Here is a 21,188-nt window from a genome sequence, read left to right on the forward strand (position 1 = left end):
ATCCAAGTTAAATGTATGGGCTGAAAGAATGACACACAATAGTACATTCCTTTGCATAGTTACTTGAAAACAAGTCATTTGGATAAAGGAGTGTTTCTTGCAAAAAACTAATAGTAGAAAAGAAAATACAAAATGAAAGAAATATTCTGGATTATTTTAATGTCTTGTGCACACAAGATTTGTTTTTAATTCTGTGTCTAACATTACTAAATTATAACTTTTTAGATGAAAACAGAGATTATATCTCTCCACTCAAAAAAAATCTTGTAATGCTTGAATTTTATTGAGATTTGCTCAATAGTGCTGGGGTTGAGCATGGATTACTGAAGTCATGATGATTCAACTTTAGATAGAATAACTTCATTTTACTTTTATTTTGTTATTTAGAACTACACAGTGCTGTTTCCAATAGTCATTTCAATGCTTGACAAACTCCAAGGTTCATTGCTCCTGTACATTTTTCAAATTATTAGCTTCTTAATGCATATGGCTTTAATTTACCTCCTACTGACATCCTTAAATGGTTTTCAAGAATTTTGAAAGTAGAACTACTATAGTTATTCTCCACACTTGGCCTTGATCGCTGACACTGAATATCTTAAGTAGTTTCTACAATTAATAGGATGGATGTTCAAACACTTCTACTGCAAAAGCTCAAGATTCCCTTAAAAATAGATTTGTATTTGGATTCCTGTAGTGTGTTTGCTCCATTTATTTCTAATGAGTTCCCAGAAGCATCTGAGAATGTTTGTTTTGTAAAAAAATAAAAATCAGATTTGATTATCTATTAACATTGCAGATTTTTTTTTAGTCTTCAATATATATAAAATGTGAGCACTGTCATTTGAAGATTTTTTTAACACTAAAACAGGTAAGCAGCACAATCTCTCTTCCCCTAATTATTCTTACTGATAATAACGTATGATGCATTATAATTTATTCAAATGCTTCATAATTAAGGCATACAGAGTGTTTAAAAGTTTGTGAACCCTTTTGAATTTTCAATATTTCTATTGACCAGCTATGTTATCTTTTCTCCCCGCAAGAGCTGAAACTAGAAAAAGAGAAGCCAATTAACAAATGAATCAAAATTGGCATGTGGTTAAAGTATGTGAACGTTTCGTTTCAATACGTGATGTGTCCCTCTTGGGCACCAATAACATTTTCAATAACTGGATTGCGCATTTGGCTTAGAGAAATTTTAGCACACTCCTTCTTACTAAACTGCTTCGGTTCAGGAATGTTAGTAGGCTTCCTCACCTCAACACTCTATTTCAGGTCCTTCCACAATATTTCAATAGAATTAAGGTTTTTGACCTGGCCATTCCAAAATATTAACTTTCTTCTACTTTAAACATTCTTTGGTCATAAAGTCATGGTCTTTTGCTGCATGATCCACTGTCTCTGGAGTTTCAGTTCATGAATAGTCAAATAGTCAAACATTTTCCTATAGAATTTGCTGGTACAATTTAAAATTTGTAGTTCCATTAATGACAGCAAACATTATTTTTTGTTGGGGGTGGGTGGTCCCTTCAAGTCAATATTGACTCCTGGTAAATTATCTGAACAAATTCCTGAAGTTTTCCTGACAAGATTTTGTGGAGTGGTTTGCCATTGTCTTTTTTCCAGGACTGAGCAAATGTGACTAGCCCCAAATCACCCAACTGGCTTAATGGACAAAGCAGGACCAGAACTCACAGGCTCCTATTCTGGTGTCTTCACCACTATACCAAACTGGCCTGCTGAAAATGCTTTTATTATCATTCAGTAGCAGTTGGAAAAGTGCACTGGTAGAATTCCTGTTTTCTCCTTGAAGCCTAATTAATTTGAGGGTGCAGGATTAACTTCTGCAGGTTATTACTAAAAAGGTGGCAGTTTTCCAAAGACATGAGTCGTTGATATGATCATGAACTATAATCAAGAAGTTTCCATTCATTATGATCTATAAAACATAGAGGTGAATAATTAATATTTCAAAAACAAAAAACACTTACGTTTGCTTCAAAAGTACTCTGAAGCAGGCAGGTATCACTAAGACTTTTTTGAACCACTAATGTAGCAATAGCAATAGCATTTAGACTTATACACTGCTTCACAGAGCCTACTATCCTAAGCGGTTTACAGAACCAGCATATTGCAACAATCTATATGAATAGAAAGTTACACAATTGATAGACTTTGAGGAAATTAGTATAGGCTGTTATGCTACATTTAACGAAAGTAATTTAAAAAGTATTAATTTTAATATTCTAGTCCTGATATTGGAGTCAATGCATCCATCACCTGAAATCATTACCGCAAAAGCTTGATTTGATGTAACAGACTACACATGCAATAAATCAAATTTACAGTGGTATACATTGTTTGCCTGATGACATTATTAAACATCAATTGTGCAAATGACATAATTTGTGTGGTATGTGTAGAATTGCCATTCAAATTGCTTAAATTGAAGTAAATGAAGTCATTGGGAGTATTTGCACAACATCATCATACATGACATAAATTGTCACAATGACATATTTTTGCATTCAATAAATATTTCAATCCATTAAAAGGTTTTACAGTACTTCTATATGATAATTTTAGATATTAAATAAAAAACCCCAAAAGTTTAAGATGTGTAATTTTGACATTTGACATTTGAAATTAAAATATATAGGGAATATTAATTAATACGGTATGTCAGATTATACAAAAGTTGAAGAATTTAAATAAAGGAACAACTTATGGGGTATCATTGTTCAAAGTCTGAAGTCAATTTCCATTATATACAAGGAAATAGTATATTCTCATACTCAGATTTTAAACAAATTGAAATGAGATGATGAAAGATACAAAATTTATTTCAAAGGCACCTTTTCCAGCATGAGAATGACTGTGAAAAAATAATAACCTTCATCCTAATTCAACAGAAGGGATGACCAACGTCAGTTGTGTGAGTATTTATATGTGGACCTGGTCTTTCGTGCTTGACACGGGCCTCTTGGGCCAAGAGACAACAGCACATGGAGAGCTCCATTTGTCCCATGGAGAGTATTGTTGGAAGTAGGTGAAAACATTCCCAAACCCAGGTTCTTTCATTGCTATACCAAATTTTAGTATATCCTTCTATTTGACAAATGGTAATCTTCTCAAGTCAATCCTTCTTGACGCTAGCACAATAGAATATGGGACAATGGAATTAGTGGTAGGTATGCCAACAAAATCATGCTGCCTGCAATTTGGCAGTTCAAATCTCACCAGCTCAAGGTTAATTCAGCTTTCCATCCTGCTGAGATCAGTAAAATGAGGACTCAGATTGTTGGGAGGCAATATGCTGACTATATAAACCACTTAGAGAGGGCTGTAAAGCACTGTGAAGTGATATATAAGTCTAAGTGCTATTGCTATTTTTTTCATAATATGGGCTTGTTTAAAAAAGATTCCTCTGTATTCTAAATTTGAATAAACATTTCTTAAATAACTTTGTCTAAACATGAATCTTTTTCTTCTATAGCTACCATGTTTCCCTGAAAATAAGACAGTGTCTTATTTTCTTTTGACCCCCAAAATAAGCACTTGGCCTTATTTTCAGGGAGGTCTTATTATTTTTGAGGTTCAGGAGGCAGCGAACGTGGTCACCTTAGGGTGCTGCTGTGTTGCAATACTTTGGGGGAGGGCTTATTTTAGCACATGCGCTCAAAAGCTGACTGGGCTTATTATTAGGGGAGTTCTTATTTTCAGGGAAACAGGGTAGATATGCAATAATCACTCTTGACTATATAACCTTCCCTTTAAATGTGAATATTGCTTGTTGCTCAAACTGTGATTACTATCCTGTGGACAAAAAATGTGTTAAAACCTTCGTCTCATTAGTGACAGATAGAAGTGGTCATAAAATAGTTAAAAGCATGAGCAAATTGTGACTATGACTGATTACTGCAATGTCACTCAAAAATCCTAACAAACCATCCAGATTTTTTAAAATTGCTTTTTAGTTTTGTTTTGGTGTTAGTATCAAGCAGCAAAATGTTAACCAGCATGGATGAAACACTGGTATGTTTAGGATTGTGTCGTATTGTTAATAAATATATTGTAATATTTTTCTGTGTAGACAGTGCATCAGTTCCAATATAGATCCACATGTCTAAACAGAGTATTGAAAGCTCTGGCTGAATTACTGTGTTCAATTTAAATAAAAAGTGAACTTTCCGATAAAGTTTTTTAAAATTATGTTAGTATACAGTATTAAAAGACAACGTAAAGCAGGTAAAATGCTGTATTTTCTTATTCTTCTCTGAAAATGCAAAATGAGGACAAGGCACTGACACAACTCCCAAAGGGACCCAAGTCAACCCACACATCAATTTTGTAAAATCTGAAAAGGCTGAAATTTCTAAGAAAGTTATTTCAAATAATACAATGCATTACTTGTGTTTTATAATAGTATACTTAAAAAAGAAAAATATTTCAGGCTTTTCAGTGACTTCCTAATGCAGCACTCCACACAGAACAATACTGTTATGCTTTATTTATTATTTTAATACTGATACATGTTGTCAATATAATATAGTTAATTTGATATTTTCAGACAACAGGCAATGGTATTTCTTTAGGTATCTCCTGTATCAGGAAAACATATCTAGCTTATGCAAACATTTGAAAAAGAAAGAAAGACAAAGCCATATTGAAAAAAAGAATATTTTTTCCAGATCATTAATTGTGTGCTAACTCAGGACTTTATTTTTTATTCACTACTTCAATTTCAAAGTTGCTTAACTCCAAAATGGCTCTTAGTAGTGTATTAAAAAAATTAAAAGCAACATATGTATATCTTAGAAAAAAACAAAGAAACTTCTGTGTTGTTCAGATCAATTAAAAAAATAATAAAGCTGTGCCAATGATTGTCACAAACAGTAATGCCTAGATAGGCATGCTCAGATCACCAGTATCATACCCTGTCAACACAATATTCCTCCAGTTCATGCCATTTGTCTTCTGCATGATGTATATGCCGTCAAATTAAACATGCTACCACAAGCTAGCACCATCAAGCCAAATAGGAGAATCAAGTCCCAGAACAAGAATTCTGCAGGATCTCTCAACTTTATAATTTGATCCCAGGGAGCTGCAAAGCTTATTAAATCTTTTGTTTCTTCAATCCTCATAACAGACTTTACTTACAGAGTGGGTGGGGGAGAGGAGGGAGCAGAGAGAAGCAGCCTAGTAGACATTGCGCTGTTGTCTTGCTTTGTCTCCAATAAGCTGGAGTTCCACGTTCGGAGAAGGATTAGCGGGAGAGAAAAGTTAAGGAGGATGGCTATAAAAGTAGTAACAAAAGGAGATTTAAAATAGGATATCCCACCTGCCATAATTTTATAGGCTTTATCTTTTTATTCTCATAATGCTCCATGCAACACTAATCAGTTATCTATTGGAAACTTCAGGACCCAGTGAAAAGCCTGGCAGGGTATTTGGCTTTCAATTCTTCTACTCTGTTTATTCTCAATACAAGTATGTTCAACAGCCTTAGAAAAAGCCCTTGAACAAGAACAGTCACTTAGCAATGAAATGTAAATTACTGACATGGACTGCAGCTTGGACTTGCCACTGCTAATGAGTGCAGTAAAAAGGGAAACTGCATACTAGATTACTATAACCTTTTCACTTAACCCTATGTGTGCTGAAAGGTACAACTCAGCCCATATCAAGAAATTCTGTCCATATCAAGAAATTCCACACCGCAGCTTTTTATTTATTCCAGTAATTCATATTATGAGTGCTCCTCAGACTCTCAGTGGATTACAATATTATAACATTGAAACACAACGTAACAAACGAACAAAAAATTAAAAAAAACATATTTGTTGCTGTCCCACAATTAAAAGTTTTCCTCTCTGTATAGAAACAGACTGTTTTCACTACTTCTGAAGGGTAAAAGGAGAGCAAAGTTGATCAAAGGCGCCAAGCTGTTGTGGAGCAAGGGGAATACCACAACTCTCTTCATCTCTTAAGGAGTGAGTATTGGCTGCCTTCTATTTTGGCTATACAGCAGGGGTGTCAAACCCATGGCCCGCAGGCCAGATGCATCACACGCTGGCATCACGCGCTGGCCATGCCCATCCCAATTTAGCAAAGGGGGGAAAGTTGTGATACGTCACGTGACGATTATGTGTCGTCGCGAGTTTGATACCCTTGTTATAGAGTGTAGAATGGATATGTTGTCCAGAAACAAGGATACAAGCCATAAGAGGCTTGATAAGAAATCATCATTAGCTTGAAGCCTACCAAGAACCACTGCAGCCTCTGTCAAATAGGCATTATTCTGCTGAACATATATGCACATCAGCAATGGTATTCTATTTTCTTCACTACTGATTCGGTAGTGAGAGCGCGTGCATCTGGGCATGCGCAGAAGGTTCATGAAGATGTCAGGGTGGGTGGATGGGCGGAGCCTCACACCGCCGCCACTACCAGTTCGCCCGAACCAGTGCAAACCAGCAGCACGTGGAATATATACCACCTCTGATATATATTCTACTTAATGTACACCCTTGAAATCTGTGCCAGCTACAGATTTTGGCTATCTGGGGCAGCTTGACATAAAGTAAAAAACAACAGTCTGAGAGATGACAAGAGCATAGATCACTGTTGTTCAGCATTACGTGATCAAATACAGCTATCAGACAAATCAGAGTGGGCCAAACACTCTTCTGGCCACATCCTTCATCTATTCTTCTAGTAGAACTTCCAGGTTGTGCATGTGTTTCTTCAGAAGAAGTCCAATCCTACCCAGAGCAATTTATGAAATGTGCATAGACACTATAGTAAATCTGCCTTGCTGGGTTTAATTCTGTATGTTCTGTCCATATTCCATCAGCCATTGCCTCTAGCTAGTAGGTAAAGATTTCTGCCATATCTCCTGCAGAACAGTCTGGCCAAAGCCATGGAAAAGGAAAGCAAGGATGGTTACATAAACATCATAAACATCAGCTTAGTTCTAAAAAGAGAGGAGGAAACAGAAAGGAAATCAAACATTGATTCTCTTTGCTGTAAGGAGGGTGGGGAGAAGGAATATATTATTTGATGATTAGACAATTCTGAAGAATCTTTTAAGATTCTGTTGTTGTCCTTACAAAAATAAAAGTAGAGTTCTAGTAATCTTTTTGCATTTTGTTTCCCACCCTTTCTACCTGATAGGGATGACACCTCCTGATTGGTAGGATGAGACAGAATAAAACTGGTACTATCAACAAATTGATATTTAATGCAAACCAACAAATTACTTTCCCCAAATGCCTTCAAGTAAATGTTAAATAAAATGGAGTCTCTAGGGCCCTCATCACAGAACTGCCCAAGAGCTCAATCCATTTAATTGTTGTTACAGGAAAGAAAAAAATCAACAGCATTATGTAGGCTGCCTAAAGTTGTACAAAATAAAAGTGGGATATAAATGTAGTACCAGTCAATCAATAAGTGAATCCTTTTTTGTCTCAAAACCACCAACTGGAATGGCACACTTTTGAAGGACTAGAATAACTATAAAGCAATGTCTCTAATCCCAAATTCTCTAACAACATATCTCTGCTCACAAGTAAGCTTCACTAGATTCAATCAAGCTTATTTCCAAATAAGTATGTGCAAAATTGCATTTGCAGATAAAATAGCAGTTGGCTGCATTATCAAATCCTAAAGACAACCCGCTGAATCAAAGATGTCCTCTTCTTTTGTTGGCTATATAATTATCTTGTCTGAAGTTATTGTGTACTTACCTTCCTCCTCAAAGGAAACAGGACAAAGACAATTTAAAGATTTTTGAACATAGTATTTTAATCTGAGTCTTCAAATTTAAATGTACTTTATAAAAGACACCAAAAAGGCATGACTTAAATGGGGGGAACTGAAGTATTTAAGTTCTTCAAACTTTAGACCAATAGATGTGATTTGTATATAAGCATTTTTGAAGATTAAGATGGTTACTGAAACTATTTCTAGCTTCAGCTGGAATTCATTATCCTCTGATTATGTAAATTTGCTTTCTATGCAATAATTTAGCTTTTAGCTTTTAACTTTATCTTAGGCATTTAATTCTAAAATCAGTTTCCAGCATTGTATCTTTATGTATATAATTCAGATTCCAATATTGGAATATTTATCCTACACCCATCTTTTTTGAAAATAGACAATATATTTCCTCCATTATAAACAGTTCTAAGCTAGCAGATCCATAAGATATATGTAATAGTTTGGTATCAGAACAGAACTAATAGTTTTCTTATTACACTTCAGAAGATAGAGGCCTGCACTAACTAAGATTTAAAGTAAAATTACGTTCTATTGTTTCTTCTGAGAGGGGTCTCCAACCAATCATGAATGGGACTAAATCCATGCTGCATAAATGGGTCAGCCCCTTCCTTCTTCCTGCTCATCACTTCTCTCTATATCAGAGGTCCGAATGGAAATTGCAGGAAGGTTTTAAAATTGGGCTCAGGGCCAAAAATAGAACTGATTCAATAATAAAAATATATCTACCTTGGTTAAGAAAAATAGTTCTATAATTTAAAATCATTTACATATATGCTTGTGCCAACTATGCTCCAAGTTATATTTCAGTTTGATAAGTTGTACACAAAACAGGGAACTAACAAAGGTACATAAGGGCATATATCCATGCTTCTCCAATGAAATAACTTGAGTGGAAGAAACAATTTTTACAAAAAAATACATCGTAAAATCATAAATAAAAGAAGTCTGATTTTCTTCATTTGTAGAGAAATGAAAAATCCTATTGACATATAGTGCTACTTGTCAGTTTATGACATACAAAAGAATATCCAAGAATAAAATGAATCCTGGCTGCATTACTAAAAGTTTGGCCAAGAATACTGTCACCAATCTTACAATCCAAATCCTGAAAACCACCAGATTGCTAGGAAATGAGCCAGGGGGAAATAATGATTGCAAAATTGCCAAATTTGGCAGCTACATAGAACATAATAGCTTCACAACAACATGAACAAATGCTTTTGTTTCATTGTTTTATATTTAGGGAAATTGCCAACTAATGCCAGCCCTGGGACAGTGTAGTGGGAAAACCATTTGCTTCAGAATAAAAAATACTTTCTATGAAAGTTCAAAGCATTCAACTTCACACCTCCTTTTCTTCAATAAAAATGAGGGTCAGTTTTTAGTATAATAAATTGGTTATTCAAATAAAGACTACACATTGCGCTAAAATGACAAGTTACTGCTTGGAAGCCAATTTAATGGATCAGCTCATTCTACATTTAAGAATGGAGAGAAGCTTAGTAAAACTACAAGAAAACTCCTGCTGGAATTAGATTTTCATTTGATGAGGGAGTAAATTTCATAAATAAATCCTTGTTTCATTAACAAGTAATATGTTCTTATTCTGGGAAACAGGGAGCTAATACTGAGCAAAGGACATAGATCAGAATCAGAAGTGGTATTCTACCATATTGGACCGGTTCACCTGAACCAGTAGCGGAAATTGTGGGTGGGCCTGCCCACCTGACCTGGCTCTATTACATCCTATTTAGGGATAGCTTTTGAGCAAAGCGCATGCATGGAAGGGCGGGTGCATGCGTGGACGGGACGCATATGAGTGAAGCGAGCGCATGCACACACATTTGCAAACCAATAGGGAAGGGAAGTGAAAACCACCCCTGGTCAGAATACATAGGCAGGACCAAAGCTGGGAAACTGTTTTTTTTTTCCACTGTGATTATTATATGATGCCCATATATGTTATTGATATTTAAATAGTCAATGTAAACTCAAAAAAACAGTATTTCCAATAAGGACAGCAATGAAAGAAAATTTAGTTATACCTAGTAAACTATAACTATTTAAATACAATCCATCATCAGGGGCAGCAATCCACCAAAGGCAAAAACGGATACATTAGCATATCATTGCATCTTGACATAAAGTTCTGTATTAATGATTTTAAATGCAGGATGCAACTCATAAATATAAAAGCAATGGATGAATTAACATGGTTCTTCCTAATTTTTCTAAATGCCCCCAATGCTACTTGCCACTCAATGCTGCTTCACATTACAAACATGGACCCACCATTTTTACATAGCACTACTTCCAATCCTAATTATTATCATGGTGTGAGGTGCACTAGCCTTTTAACATACATAAGAAACACAGCATGGTCATTTGGTAGAGTAATGTATGCATTTTCTCTCCCAATTCCCAAACATCACTAGGGAGAACTCTTCAAATTAAAAAACCAAACATATGCAGCAGATTATTATGTATAAGCCCCTTGGACATTCAAGTATTAGGCATTTAGAAGCCACCTCAAGTTTCTGCATAAGTGTACAGATTTCCATTATCTTTTAATATCCCCTAAAAGAAAACTGCCTCTTGGTGCAAGTATGCAGAACTGTCTCTGTTGAATATCTTATTAAGTACTAAAGCCTATGAACGAAAAGGTGTGCACATTTAAATAGGACTCTGAATGTTTTTAAAAGGATATTAGGTATTTTATGGGCTGAAAACACTCTACACCCTCCTGTCTTATAAAAACATGTGGATACCTGAAGCTCAGCGTGAGAAAAGGATGGAACACAAAAGTGCACCTTCATGAGTACATAGCTTGCTTCAGCTCTGGTAAACTGCAGATTACAATAATGCATTTTATGCACTATGCCTCTAAAAGCTATACAGTATGCAGTTCCTAGATTACCAACTGGGCCTTGGAGTTATAGTTACAATATATGTATGCTTTCCCGACTGAATTATTTCCAAATTGTGGCAAATCAAAATGCTGGGTTTTGATCACTGAAGCCCTTCATAATGTATAATCAGTGTATCTGAGATTTGTGTGTTTTATTTATTGCCCACCCATTTTACCATAGGGTAACTCTGGGCGGCTTACAGTCAGTCAGTCTCTCTCTCTCTCTCTCTCTCTCTCTCTCTCTCACACACACACACACACACACACACACACACACGGGTGTGGGGGGGTGTATGTATGTGTGTGTGTGTATATATATATAATGTTTTTTTATTTGTGCTGATAAATACACAAATATAACAAACACAAAAACACAAAAATAACAAAGGCAACAGTAAAAATATTGGGTTTCTGTCGTGATGGACTCTTGTGACGAGCCGATTGACAGATGATGGAGGCAGTTAGCTTCCTCCCATAATTGGGGCTTACCAGGGGTTGTAAAAATCATATATATATATAAATCATATATACATATATATATATAAATCATATATACATATATAAATCATATATATACACACATACATACATACATACATACATACACACACATATACATATACATATACATATACATATACATATACATATACATATACATATACATATACATATACATATACATATACATATACATATACATATACATATACATATACATATACATATACATATACATATACATAAACACATATCATCCATCTATCTATCTATCTATCTATCTATCTATCTATCTATCTATCTATCTATCTATCTATCTATCAATCTAAAACCAGAGGTGGTATTCAACAGGTTCTGACCAGTTCTGGAGAACCAGTAGCGGAAATTTTGAGTAGTTCGGAGAACCGGTAAATACCACCTCTGACTGGCCCCGCCCCCCATCTATTCTCTACCTGCCGAGTCCCAGATGATCAGGAGGAAATGGGGATTTTGCCATAACCTTTGCCTGGATTAGGGAGGGAATGGAGATTTTACAGTATCCTTCCCCTGGAGTGTGGTAGGAATGGAGATTTTACAGTATCCTTCCCCTGCCATGCCCACCAAGCCACGCCCACCAAACCATGCCATGCCCACCAAGCCATGCCATGCCCAAGCCACACCCACAGAACCAGTAATAAAAAAAAAATTGAATCCCACTGGTTAAAACATAAAAAATTAAAATGCACAATAAAAATGGAGCGAAGGGGCAGAGTGGGTGGAGGTAGGATTACACCATCAAACACCTCCACTGTGGTGTTCCTCTATTATGGCCCTAAACCATTTATTTTTATCAATGTGCACAATATATCTACAATGATGCCTCTACTATCTAAAGAGGTAAGTTGCCAGCAGATTATGACCCAATTTATAACAACTCCTGATCCTGAATGCTCTCCCTAGAAAATTTGCCCTAGTATCTACTTTGCTGGTCTTTTAGACGCAAATAAAAATTTTGGGGTTTTTTTTTGTTGTTTAATTTCAGTCCTTCTATCGGTAATTGTTTTAAGGTAATATGTGCTATTTACTCTAACATGCTAGTGAAACATGGACACTAACCTCACAACTGATAAAAAAGCTACAGGGGGCACAAAGAGCCGTGGAAGGTACATGCTTGGCATCATAAGACAAGACAGAAAGACCTGCACATGGATTAGAGAACAAACAAAAATATATGATGCCATCAAGAGAGTAAAAGAACTGAAATGGAAATGGGCTGGTTACATAGCAAAAAGAACCGTTGCCAGGTGGACCAAGGCAGTCATAGAATGGATCCTACTTGATAAAAAGCATCCACAAAAGAGATCTAAAACAAGATGGATCGACAACATCACAAAATTGTGGTTTTTGTGGTGTCCAATTGGCAAAAGAAAGCTCAGGACTGTAGAAGAGGCCTTCATTCTGCAGTGGCTAGATAATGGCTAAAATGATGACGATGAATTGTTTCATGGATCCTTTATGGATGTTATACAACTTCATAGCTTTCATCCACCTTATTGTATCTGACTTTAAAAAATGTTTATCCTAATTTGGAAATTTTAAGGACAATTATTAAAATACTTTTAAATACCTATACAGTAACAATGAAATATTTTCTATTTTCTCTGCCACTGCAAGGAAAAACACAAAAAGGTTTTTTTAAAAACCAAGAAAAAAAACCCCACAATATGTGTATGACAAGACCTTCCCTCCAAGGTAGCCATTAGAGGACGAGACCTTAATGACCTGATGCACTATACTTTGCTTTTGCAAAGTATTACGAATCCAATGAATAAGTAACTTTTCTACCATCTGAATCTTCTCCCACTTCCCTTTAACCCAGATAAAGGAAGGAGACAGAAAAAGTAGGAAATTAAAACGCCATCAAAAATTAGGATAGAGGAAAATCTTTGGATGGAAAATGACAAAACCCCTCCCTAGTTGCAGTCACATCCATTAAGATAATGAAAAAAGAGGCAGAACAAATATTAGGGATACAGTTTTAGGGATACAGGAAAAAAAAGATGAAAAATAAGAGCACAGAACAGGAAAAATAAATGCATGTAGCAACAAATAATACCATAGATTTGGATATTAGAATGCTTGGAAAATGAAACAAATATTGTAGTACAGAAAAGAATAGGGACATACACTATAAGAGGTTAAGGAGATAAATGAAATATATCTAGAGGCAGGCCATTCGGCAGCTATGCCAAACAAATCTTGAAGATATCAGTTAGTTATAGAATGATCTGTAAAATATTAACTGGATACAGTGGAACCGAACAGGTATCTAAAATTCTATATTTCTATTTTGCCAATAATATAAAGTCCCTGCTCCACTAGAGCATAGGTTCCATCTTCATTCAAGCTGTGGTGGATACTGCACTTCCACTGAATGAAGAACAGTATTTTCCCAGTAGAAAAACAGCTCACATAAATCCTAAATTCTGTACTACAGCAATCCCCAACCTTTCTGGCTCTGTTGACCGACAATAGCAGTGGCAGGGGGGGAGAGGCTGGTTTCGCATGTGCAACTCAATCCTGCACCTGCGCAAATGGAGCTTTGAGCACTTGCCCTTCGCTTGCATGGGCTGGTTAACAGGCCTCAGACCAGTATCGGGCCACGGACCAGGGTTGAGGGCCTTTTTTGTACTAGATGCTGTTCAGGGGTGGGTTGCTGCCGGCATTACTGCCGGTTCGGTGCATGCGCAATTTTGGGGAGTTTAATGGGCATAATGAATGACAAACCTTGCAGGTCATTCAGACAACTCCTTTTACCCCTAAAAATCCTGGTGTCTGTTTTTGGGGAGCAATTCTCAATATCTCACAGAAAGCCCATTGAAACCTTCACTGTGCTGGAAGTTGTACATTCAAATCCAAATGATCACTCAACCCAAAATAGCAATAGCACTTAGACTGCTTTACAGCCCTCTCTAGGCAGTTAACATAGTCAGCATATTGTCCCCGACAGTCTCAAAAGGATGGAAGGCTTAGTCAACCTTGAGCCAGTAGGATCAAACTCCTGGCAGGGAGCAGAGTCAGCCTGCAATACAGCATTCTAACCACTGCACCACCACGGCTCACAAAAATTCACTCACAAAAGTTGTGAGTGAATTCATTTCCTAAAAATATAGGGAGGAGGAGCTGTTGCATCATTCTGAATAGCTATTGTATAAAAGGCCTTTCCCATCCAGTGTACATAACGCAATCCCAGTACAGTGCATTGGTAGCCTAGGTAGTGCCTGCTGTTGTGCATGCTTCTGGATACTCTGAAGTTAAGCATCACAAAAATAAACTGAAGAACTACTATACTGACAGGGTTATATTCACAGGTAATATAACTGCCTTTTATAATGTTCTAGTTAGTTGCAAATATATACTTTGTTATAAAAACGTACATTATATTGCCAAAAGTATTCGCTCACAACTGAGTCTGATTATGTGGATGGGTGAGCGAATACTTTTGGCAATATAGTGTATTAGCAAATTGCTTGTTTTAGGGAATGCATGTACTGCAAACTTGGGAAATCGATTAAATCATGTCCTAACACAATTGTTTATTTTCTTTTTGACAATTAAATCAAGACTTAAATCTTAGCCAATATCTTCCACGCAAGAAAGAACAAATTGCTAATTAATGAAACTTATTTGATAAATATTACAATCTGTTTCTGAATTATGTAATACTTTAGTTCACACACACACACACACACACACACACACACACATTCCGGAATTAGAAGCAGTCTCATTCATTTTTATTTCATTATTTTTATATTTTTACTTTGAAAATTTTCATACAATAGCACTCTAGCACATACATTGTCTGCAGATATTCCAATAATGCATATGTCTGTAGAATTTTCCCCCCACTGTTTGGTGAGAGTTAGCTATTTTTTATTTCAGCTGCAGTTCTTAGCAGATTATCAAATAGCCAGTGAATACAAGAGTAGCATAGACATTATTACTACACATATTCTTTGGCTCTTAGCTATAATCTGGCGTCTATTATTCTCCTTCTAATCAAAATGGAGGGGAAAGGAGCATTTTACTTTGTAATAAGTAAATGAATACATAAATGTGCTTATATTAATTCTTCATAATCTGGCTATACTATCTCAGTCCTCCTGATCAAATGCTTCAACAATGTTAATAACAACATGAAATCCAAATTCATTCGAACTTGTACACTATATTGCCAAAAGTATTCGCTCACCCATCCAAATAATCAGATTCAGTTGTGAGCGAATACTTTTGGCAATATAGTGCATGTAGGTACAGTATGCGGGGATAAAACTATCATCTTACTTGCTCAGATACATTGACTGATACTTTCTAGGAAATATATGAATAACATTGTAAAAAAAGTAATATTCATGAAAATGAGTACCAAATTTTTAAATCCATCTAAATGCAATAGTTCAGAGCCAATATTATAATAAAATTAAACAGAATATAATCAACATCTTATCCCGGACATCTTTGTATGATTTTTAAAGCCACAATTATTTTCACAATAAAAAGCAAGTAAAATAACCCAAAGGAAGGAAGGAATTGATCCATGAATACTATATAATATTTTTTTACTAATTCATGCTAACTTTATTGTTGTTGCTGCTGCTGATGTTGCTAAAAAACAAGATGCAAAACTTTCACCACACATAGCAAGCTTTAAATAAATATATTTTGGATTAAAATAAAATAAAATGAAGCTTTACATGATAGCAGCTGCTCCCCCCACCCCCAAGAGTCATAATTCATGAGGAACCTGCTTTCTTTCCTCTCAACTTTCATTCCTCTCCAGTAAATGCTGGGAAGGTGGGGGAGGGAGAGAAGAGGTAATTTTAATCTCTGATTTCAACTTCAGTGTATAAATCCTACCACTAATAAGATATATAGTCTGCACCTATGTACAACATAATTTCTCTGAGGAAACAAATGGAATATTTTTTTAAAATTACCAGACGCTTGGAGAATTCTTTGTTTTCTGAAAGGAATCCATATCCTGGGTGAACCTTAAAAAAATAAAAGACAAAATTAAGTTTTCTAACGCCAGGCACACAGAACTTAATTTGCACAATATACACTCGGATTTTACTTTATATTAGATGAATTTATTCTGCTGAATCATTTCTTTTGAAATTCATTGTAAAAAAAATTCTATTTGAAATGTTTGCACTAATTACATTTAAAAACCTCAATTCATCTACTATATCTAGCACTTTTTAGGCCCCATTTACATATGTGGCACCTTTAAAAAAAATAAGGAAAAAGCACTATCAATTTACTTAAAATTACATAATAAAGCAGGCCACCCAACATTACATGATCTCTGTGACATCATTCCAGGTCACACATTTCTGATGTAATACTCTGCATGCAAGTGTGTATACTTAATTTATAGAGAACACCTAACATATATTCTAGATACGCTAAATATGGATTGCCCTAGTTGAAAACAATATCCGTCAAAGAGATAGATATTTGACAGAAATAGATATTTGACTAGTTTTCCATCTATTTTATTTCCACTTAATTGAACCATTCTCATAATTTGTTACATTTCTTTCAACATGACCTTTTCCATACCATTCAAATCTGTAAGTATCTCTACTTTACCAAGTTTATAGTTTGTTTTTTTCTCTTAATCATTTCCTTAACTGTTGCTTCACCCAAGTTCCTAGCATCAGTATGAACGCAAAGTTTCAAAGAAAACAGAATATAAAATCTGTAGACTGAGATAAAATGCTAACGTGCCCCTTCACCAAAATAATGAACACATTATGCAGATCTCTATACAACAAACAACACTTGATATAATTACAAAACAAAGTAATGTGAAAAAATAGTCAGTTTCATAATTTGAATCATATGTAAATTCACAACTAAGAAAATATATGCAGTGAACTAAAGATGAAAGCCTGAACTATTTTTATCTCTATTAAGTCTTCTTAACTAACAATGTAAACATCTGCAGTGTCTGTTGGCTAATTAATGTTGTTTGCCATTTTTCCACCCCCTCCCCCTTTGCAAATGCGCCATACTGAAACATTTATTTCAAAAGAAATGATAATGCTAATTGAGACACTCCAGGGTAATTGCTGGTGTTGGCCGACTCCCATCCCTTGCATTTTATTTAAAGATGCTTTTGCATTCAGCGGTTCTGAAGACCACATTTGCATTCAATGATGCAATAATAGCCCTAAAAGTATGTTGTTGTTGTTGTTGTTGTTTTAAAAAAACAAACATTCCTGTAAAATTTTGTATCTAGTCCTAATTCAGCAGAAAAAACAGACTAGATGGAAGTAGCATGAGCACTGATCTACTCCAATACATTTCGTCAGTAACACAACACATTTAAAAATAGTATCTGGTATAACATCTAATATCTGGATGCACCATGTATTTCCATGCAAGTCTTTGCTGCGTGCACATTCTCATACTGGCGAGATCATTAAAAAGTTTGAAAATAAAACTATTGTTAAAAAATCAAATCACACGCTATTGTAGGGAAGATCCAAACAAGAAGCTATGGCACAGAAAGGGTTAGTGTTCTAAACTAATTGGGATTTTTTTTTCCCCAGCAAATTTGGAAATGAACTGAAGCTGCTCCCTGGTGTGAAAGCTGAATCCAGCAGCCACCTGCAGGATCAGCGACCGGCACTGCCAGATGCTACAAAAGCCTTTGATTTCCAGTAGCAATTTCGGCCACATTTAACTCATGTGACATGAACTAAACTGAAATAGCATATTCAATCATTCTTCCCCTCACTTTTTTTTAATCTTTAAATACAAACTCTAGTGTCCTTGCTTTCTATATATGAAACAGCTGCAGAGGAGAGATTCATTCAGACTCACAGCTTGGGCCCGCGTTTTTTTAATGGCTTCCATGATAGCATCCATGTTGAGGTAGCTTTTACTAGTGGGAGCTGGGCCAACACAGACTGCTTCATCGGCCATTTTCACGTGGACCTGCAAAGACAAAATGACTACATTTTAATATACATGTGCCAGCCAATGTTTACTACTATTTCCCTAAGCTATTAATGTTTAAGGAACAAAAACTGACACAAATGGCATATGAATACATTGTGTAAATTATATGCACATATAAATCCCAGCACTCAAAATCAGACATACAAGAGAAGGATATAGATATAAATAATGAAGACAGGTACACACAGTGCAAATAAGGATATACAATAAGAAATTTCGCTTTATGCTGCAATACAAGCATAAGGACTTTATGATAAATTCAGGGATATTTAGAAACACGCAAATACAAATCTGAACATAGTACACTGATCATCTATATGTAAATGCAGAGTCTAAAACCATTTTGTTAAATGTAACAGCCTAATATCTTACTACTTAACAACAAACATTCACGGCTAGTTCCATCTAAGCAGGCTCCCCAGGAAGTTGGGGATAATTAGAGTGAATTGAATGAAGGGATGCAGTGGTGTCCCTGCACAGCATCAGGTCAACTCCATGCCCAAATTAAAGCATATGACTAAAGAGTTCAATATCACTGCACATGAACCAGAAAATCTTGAGCTTTTTTTAAGCAACCTTAGATTCCCAAATTCATTCTGATCCTTTTTCACAGACTATTGTCAACTATAATATTTCCAAGCAAATCTGAGAAATATGCTATAGCTAAATAAAATTTCAGAATCAATTTTGAAAAAAATGCATGTTCTAAAACAGCTTTCTTGCTTTTTATGTTAGAGACACGATCTTTTTTTTAAATGATCAGAAAGCATCTGTCATTGTAATAATTAGAAATGGAGAAAAGGCTTCCATTTTTATTAAATAAACAATATTTAAAATATTAGATAATATTCAATGAAGCATTGCGATATAGTTATTTTCATTTTTTTCCCTTTATAGCCTAAATGTAAGACAGGAATGAAAGTTAAAATTACATTTAGCAGGAGGTTCCTTAAATGAATTTAAATTTGTAATAAGCAACAACATCCAAATGTCAGACCTCTGGAAGTATTAAAGAAGCAAAAGAAAATTTAAAGACTTGAACACTAAACCTAGTGTTTATTCTTCTAAAAAGATATCTAAATAGCTACTGAACTTAAATATAGATTTTGATGAAAAATTCATTATGTTACAGTATTGCAATATTCAAGTTCCTTAATAACTCCAATCAGTGATGGACAATGCTATCATTCAAATGTTAATATATTCTGCATAAGATTTATAAAATGCTATCCTTTTGTATAATTTTTATTACAATGTAAGATACATATGAATCATATAAATATGTATTTTTTCTGAATTTCTCTGAAATTTTTTATTTAAAAAACACATACATGTATTTTTTTCTCATCTTAATCTAAAAGTGGTAAATGATCCTTTAACTTCATTACTTTTTGTTATTTTTAAAAAATAGATATATTCTATTCAATCTAAGAGCTTGGGAAATGCATATAACTTTAATATGCATTCCATTTTCCAATTATACAAAAACTTAGGAGAATTTTCCCACTAATTTTTTTAAAAAATGATCTACTGGCAACAATACCATTCAAAAAGCATCCTAAATGATGTGACGTTCGAAGCAGGGTTGTTTACTGCAGTCCTTTGTACCCTTTTCAACTGCTGAAATGATTATTTTATTCTGAAATTAAAAGTGATCCTATATTCATCTCCATTCTATATTTACTCCAACAAATAATTGATATTTTTTAGAATGAACTTCTTCCCTTTTATTTTACCTGTACACATCTACAGTCAGCCCTTCCCTTGAGAGAGGAGGAGGAGGAGGAGAGGGGGGAGGAGGAGAAGGAGGAGGATGGGGAGGAGGGGGAGGAAATAAATATTTGCTAAAATGTTTTTAGAGTTTATTTATGTTAGAATTAAATTTTTAAACTCTGTCTTTCTATATACTGTGATAGCTTAAAACAACAAAGAATTACTTTAAGCAAAAAAAAAAATAAGACAATATATATTTTACAATACAATAAAATTGCAAATAGCAGCCAATAGGGACAATTAATGTATCAGTAAAGTTATGAAGCCAGTAAATAAACAAAGTCACATGCAAATGGAGAAAAGGCTTCCATTACTTTATTAAATAAATATTTTAAAATATTAGATGATATTCAATGAAGCACTTGCAACATAGTTATTTTCATATATATTTTTTCATTTGCAGTCTATGACAGAGCTAAATGTAAGATAGTAATGGAAGTTAAAATTATATTTAGTGGCAAGTTCTTTTGATGTATTTAAATTTGTAATAAACAACAACATCCAAATGTCAGACAAATAGAATATCAAAGAAGCAAAATGAAATATAAAGACTTGAAAACTAAACCTAGTGTTTATTCTTATCAAAAGATATCTAAATAGCTGCTGAACCTAAATATAGATTTTGGTGATATCGTTTATGATGTTACAGTATTGCAATATTCAATGTCAGTTTGAATAAACAAAACCTCATGCAAAGTTTACAAGAAGTCAAGACACCACTCTGTGAAAACCATTCCACCATCTAGGCACCATGGTCACATCCTCCCACTATTTCCTCCCCCACACACTTATTGGGGCAACACAAAAGCCCCTGAAATTGATAATATTCAAACAATATTCAAGCAAAGGAAAAAACGTTGGGAAGAAGCAACATCAGAAAGACTCCAATTAATCAGGAGGGAAAAAAGCAAAAGATAGCATCCTTAACAAACATATTGACAAAACTGGATCAAAATTAACATATGATTCCTTTAACTTTTAGGAGCCATGGTGGCGCAGTCGTTAGAATGCGGTATTGCAGGCTAATTCTGTCAACTACCCGCAGTTCAAACCCGCAGGCTCAAGGTTGACTCAGCCTTCTATCCTTTCAAGGTTGGTAAAATGAAGATTCAAATTGTTGGGGGCAATATGCTGACACTGTAAACTGCTTAGAGAGGGTACTAAAGCACTATGAAGTGGTCTAAGTGAGATTCTATTAACTAGT

General features: G+C 34.9%; 1 protein-coding gene across 2 annotated transcripts in view; it reads right to left on the reverse strand.

The window, feature by feature from the left end:
- Positions 1-21,188, reverse strand: part of PCCA (propionyl-CoA carboxylase subunit alpha) — a 264,528-nt gene that overhangs the window by 178,894 nt on the left and 64,446 nt on the right. For both annotated transcript variants that reach the window (XM_087726871.1, XM_087726870.1), the window contains exons 5-6: positions 18,074-18,187; positions 16,177-16,230 (exon numbers count right to left, since the gene is read on the reverse strand). In XM_087726871.1, coding sequence (XP_087582997.1) covers positions 16,177-16,230; positions 18,074-18,187 — 168 coding nt within the window. The remainder of the gene's footprint in view (positions 1-16,176; positions 16,231-18,073; positions 18,188-21,188) is intronic.

This window comes from Thamnophis sirtalis, unplaced genomic scaffold (genome assembly GCF_051295495.1).
Source record: "Thamnophis sirtalis isolate CommonGarterSnake01/CBP01778 unplaced genomic scaffold, rThaSir2_p1.2 scaffold_12, whole genome shotgun sequence".
Taxonomy (NCBI): Eukaryota; Metazoa; Chordata; class Lepidosauria; order Squamata; family Natricidae; genus Thamnophis; species Thamnophis sirtalis.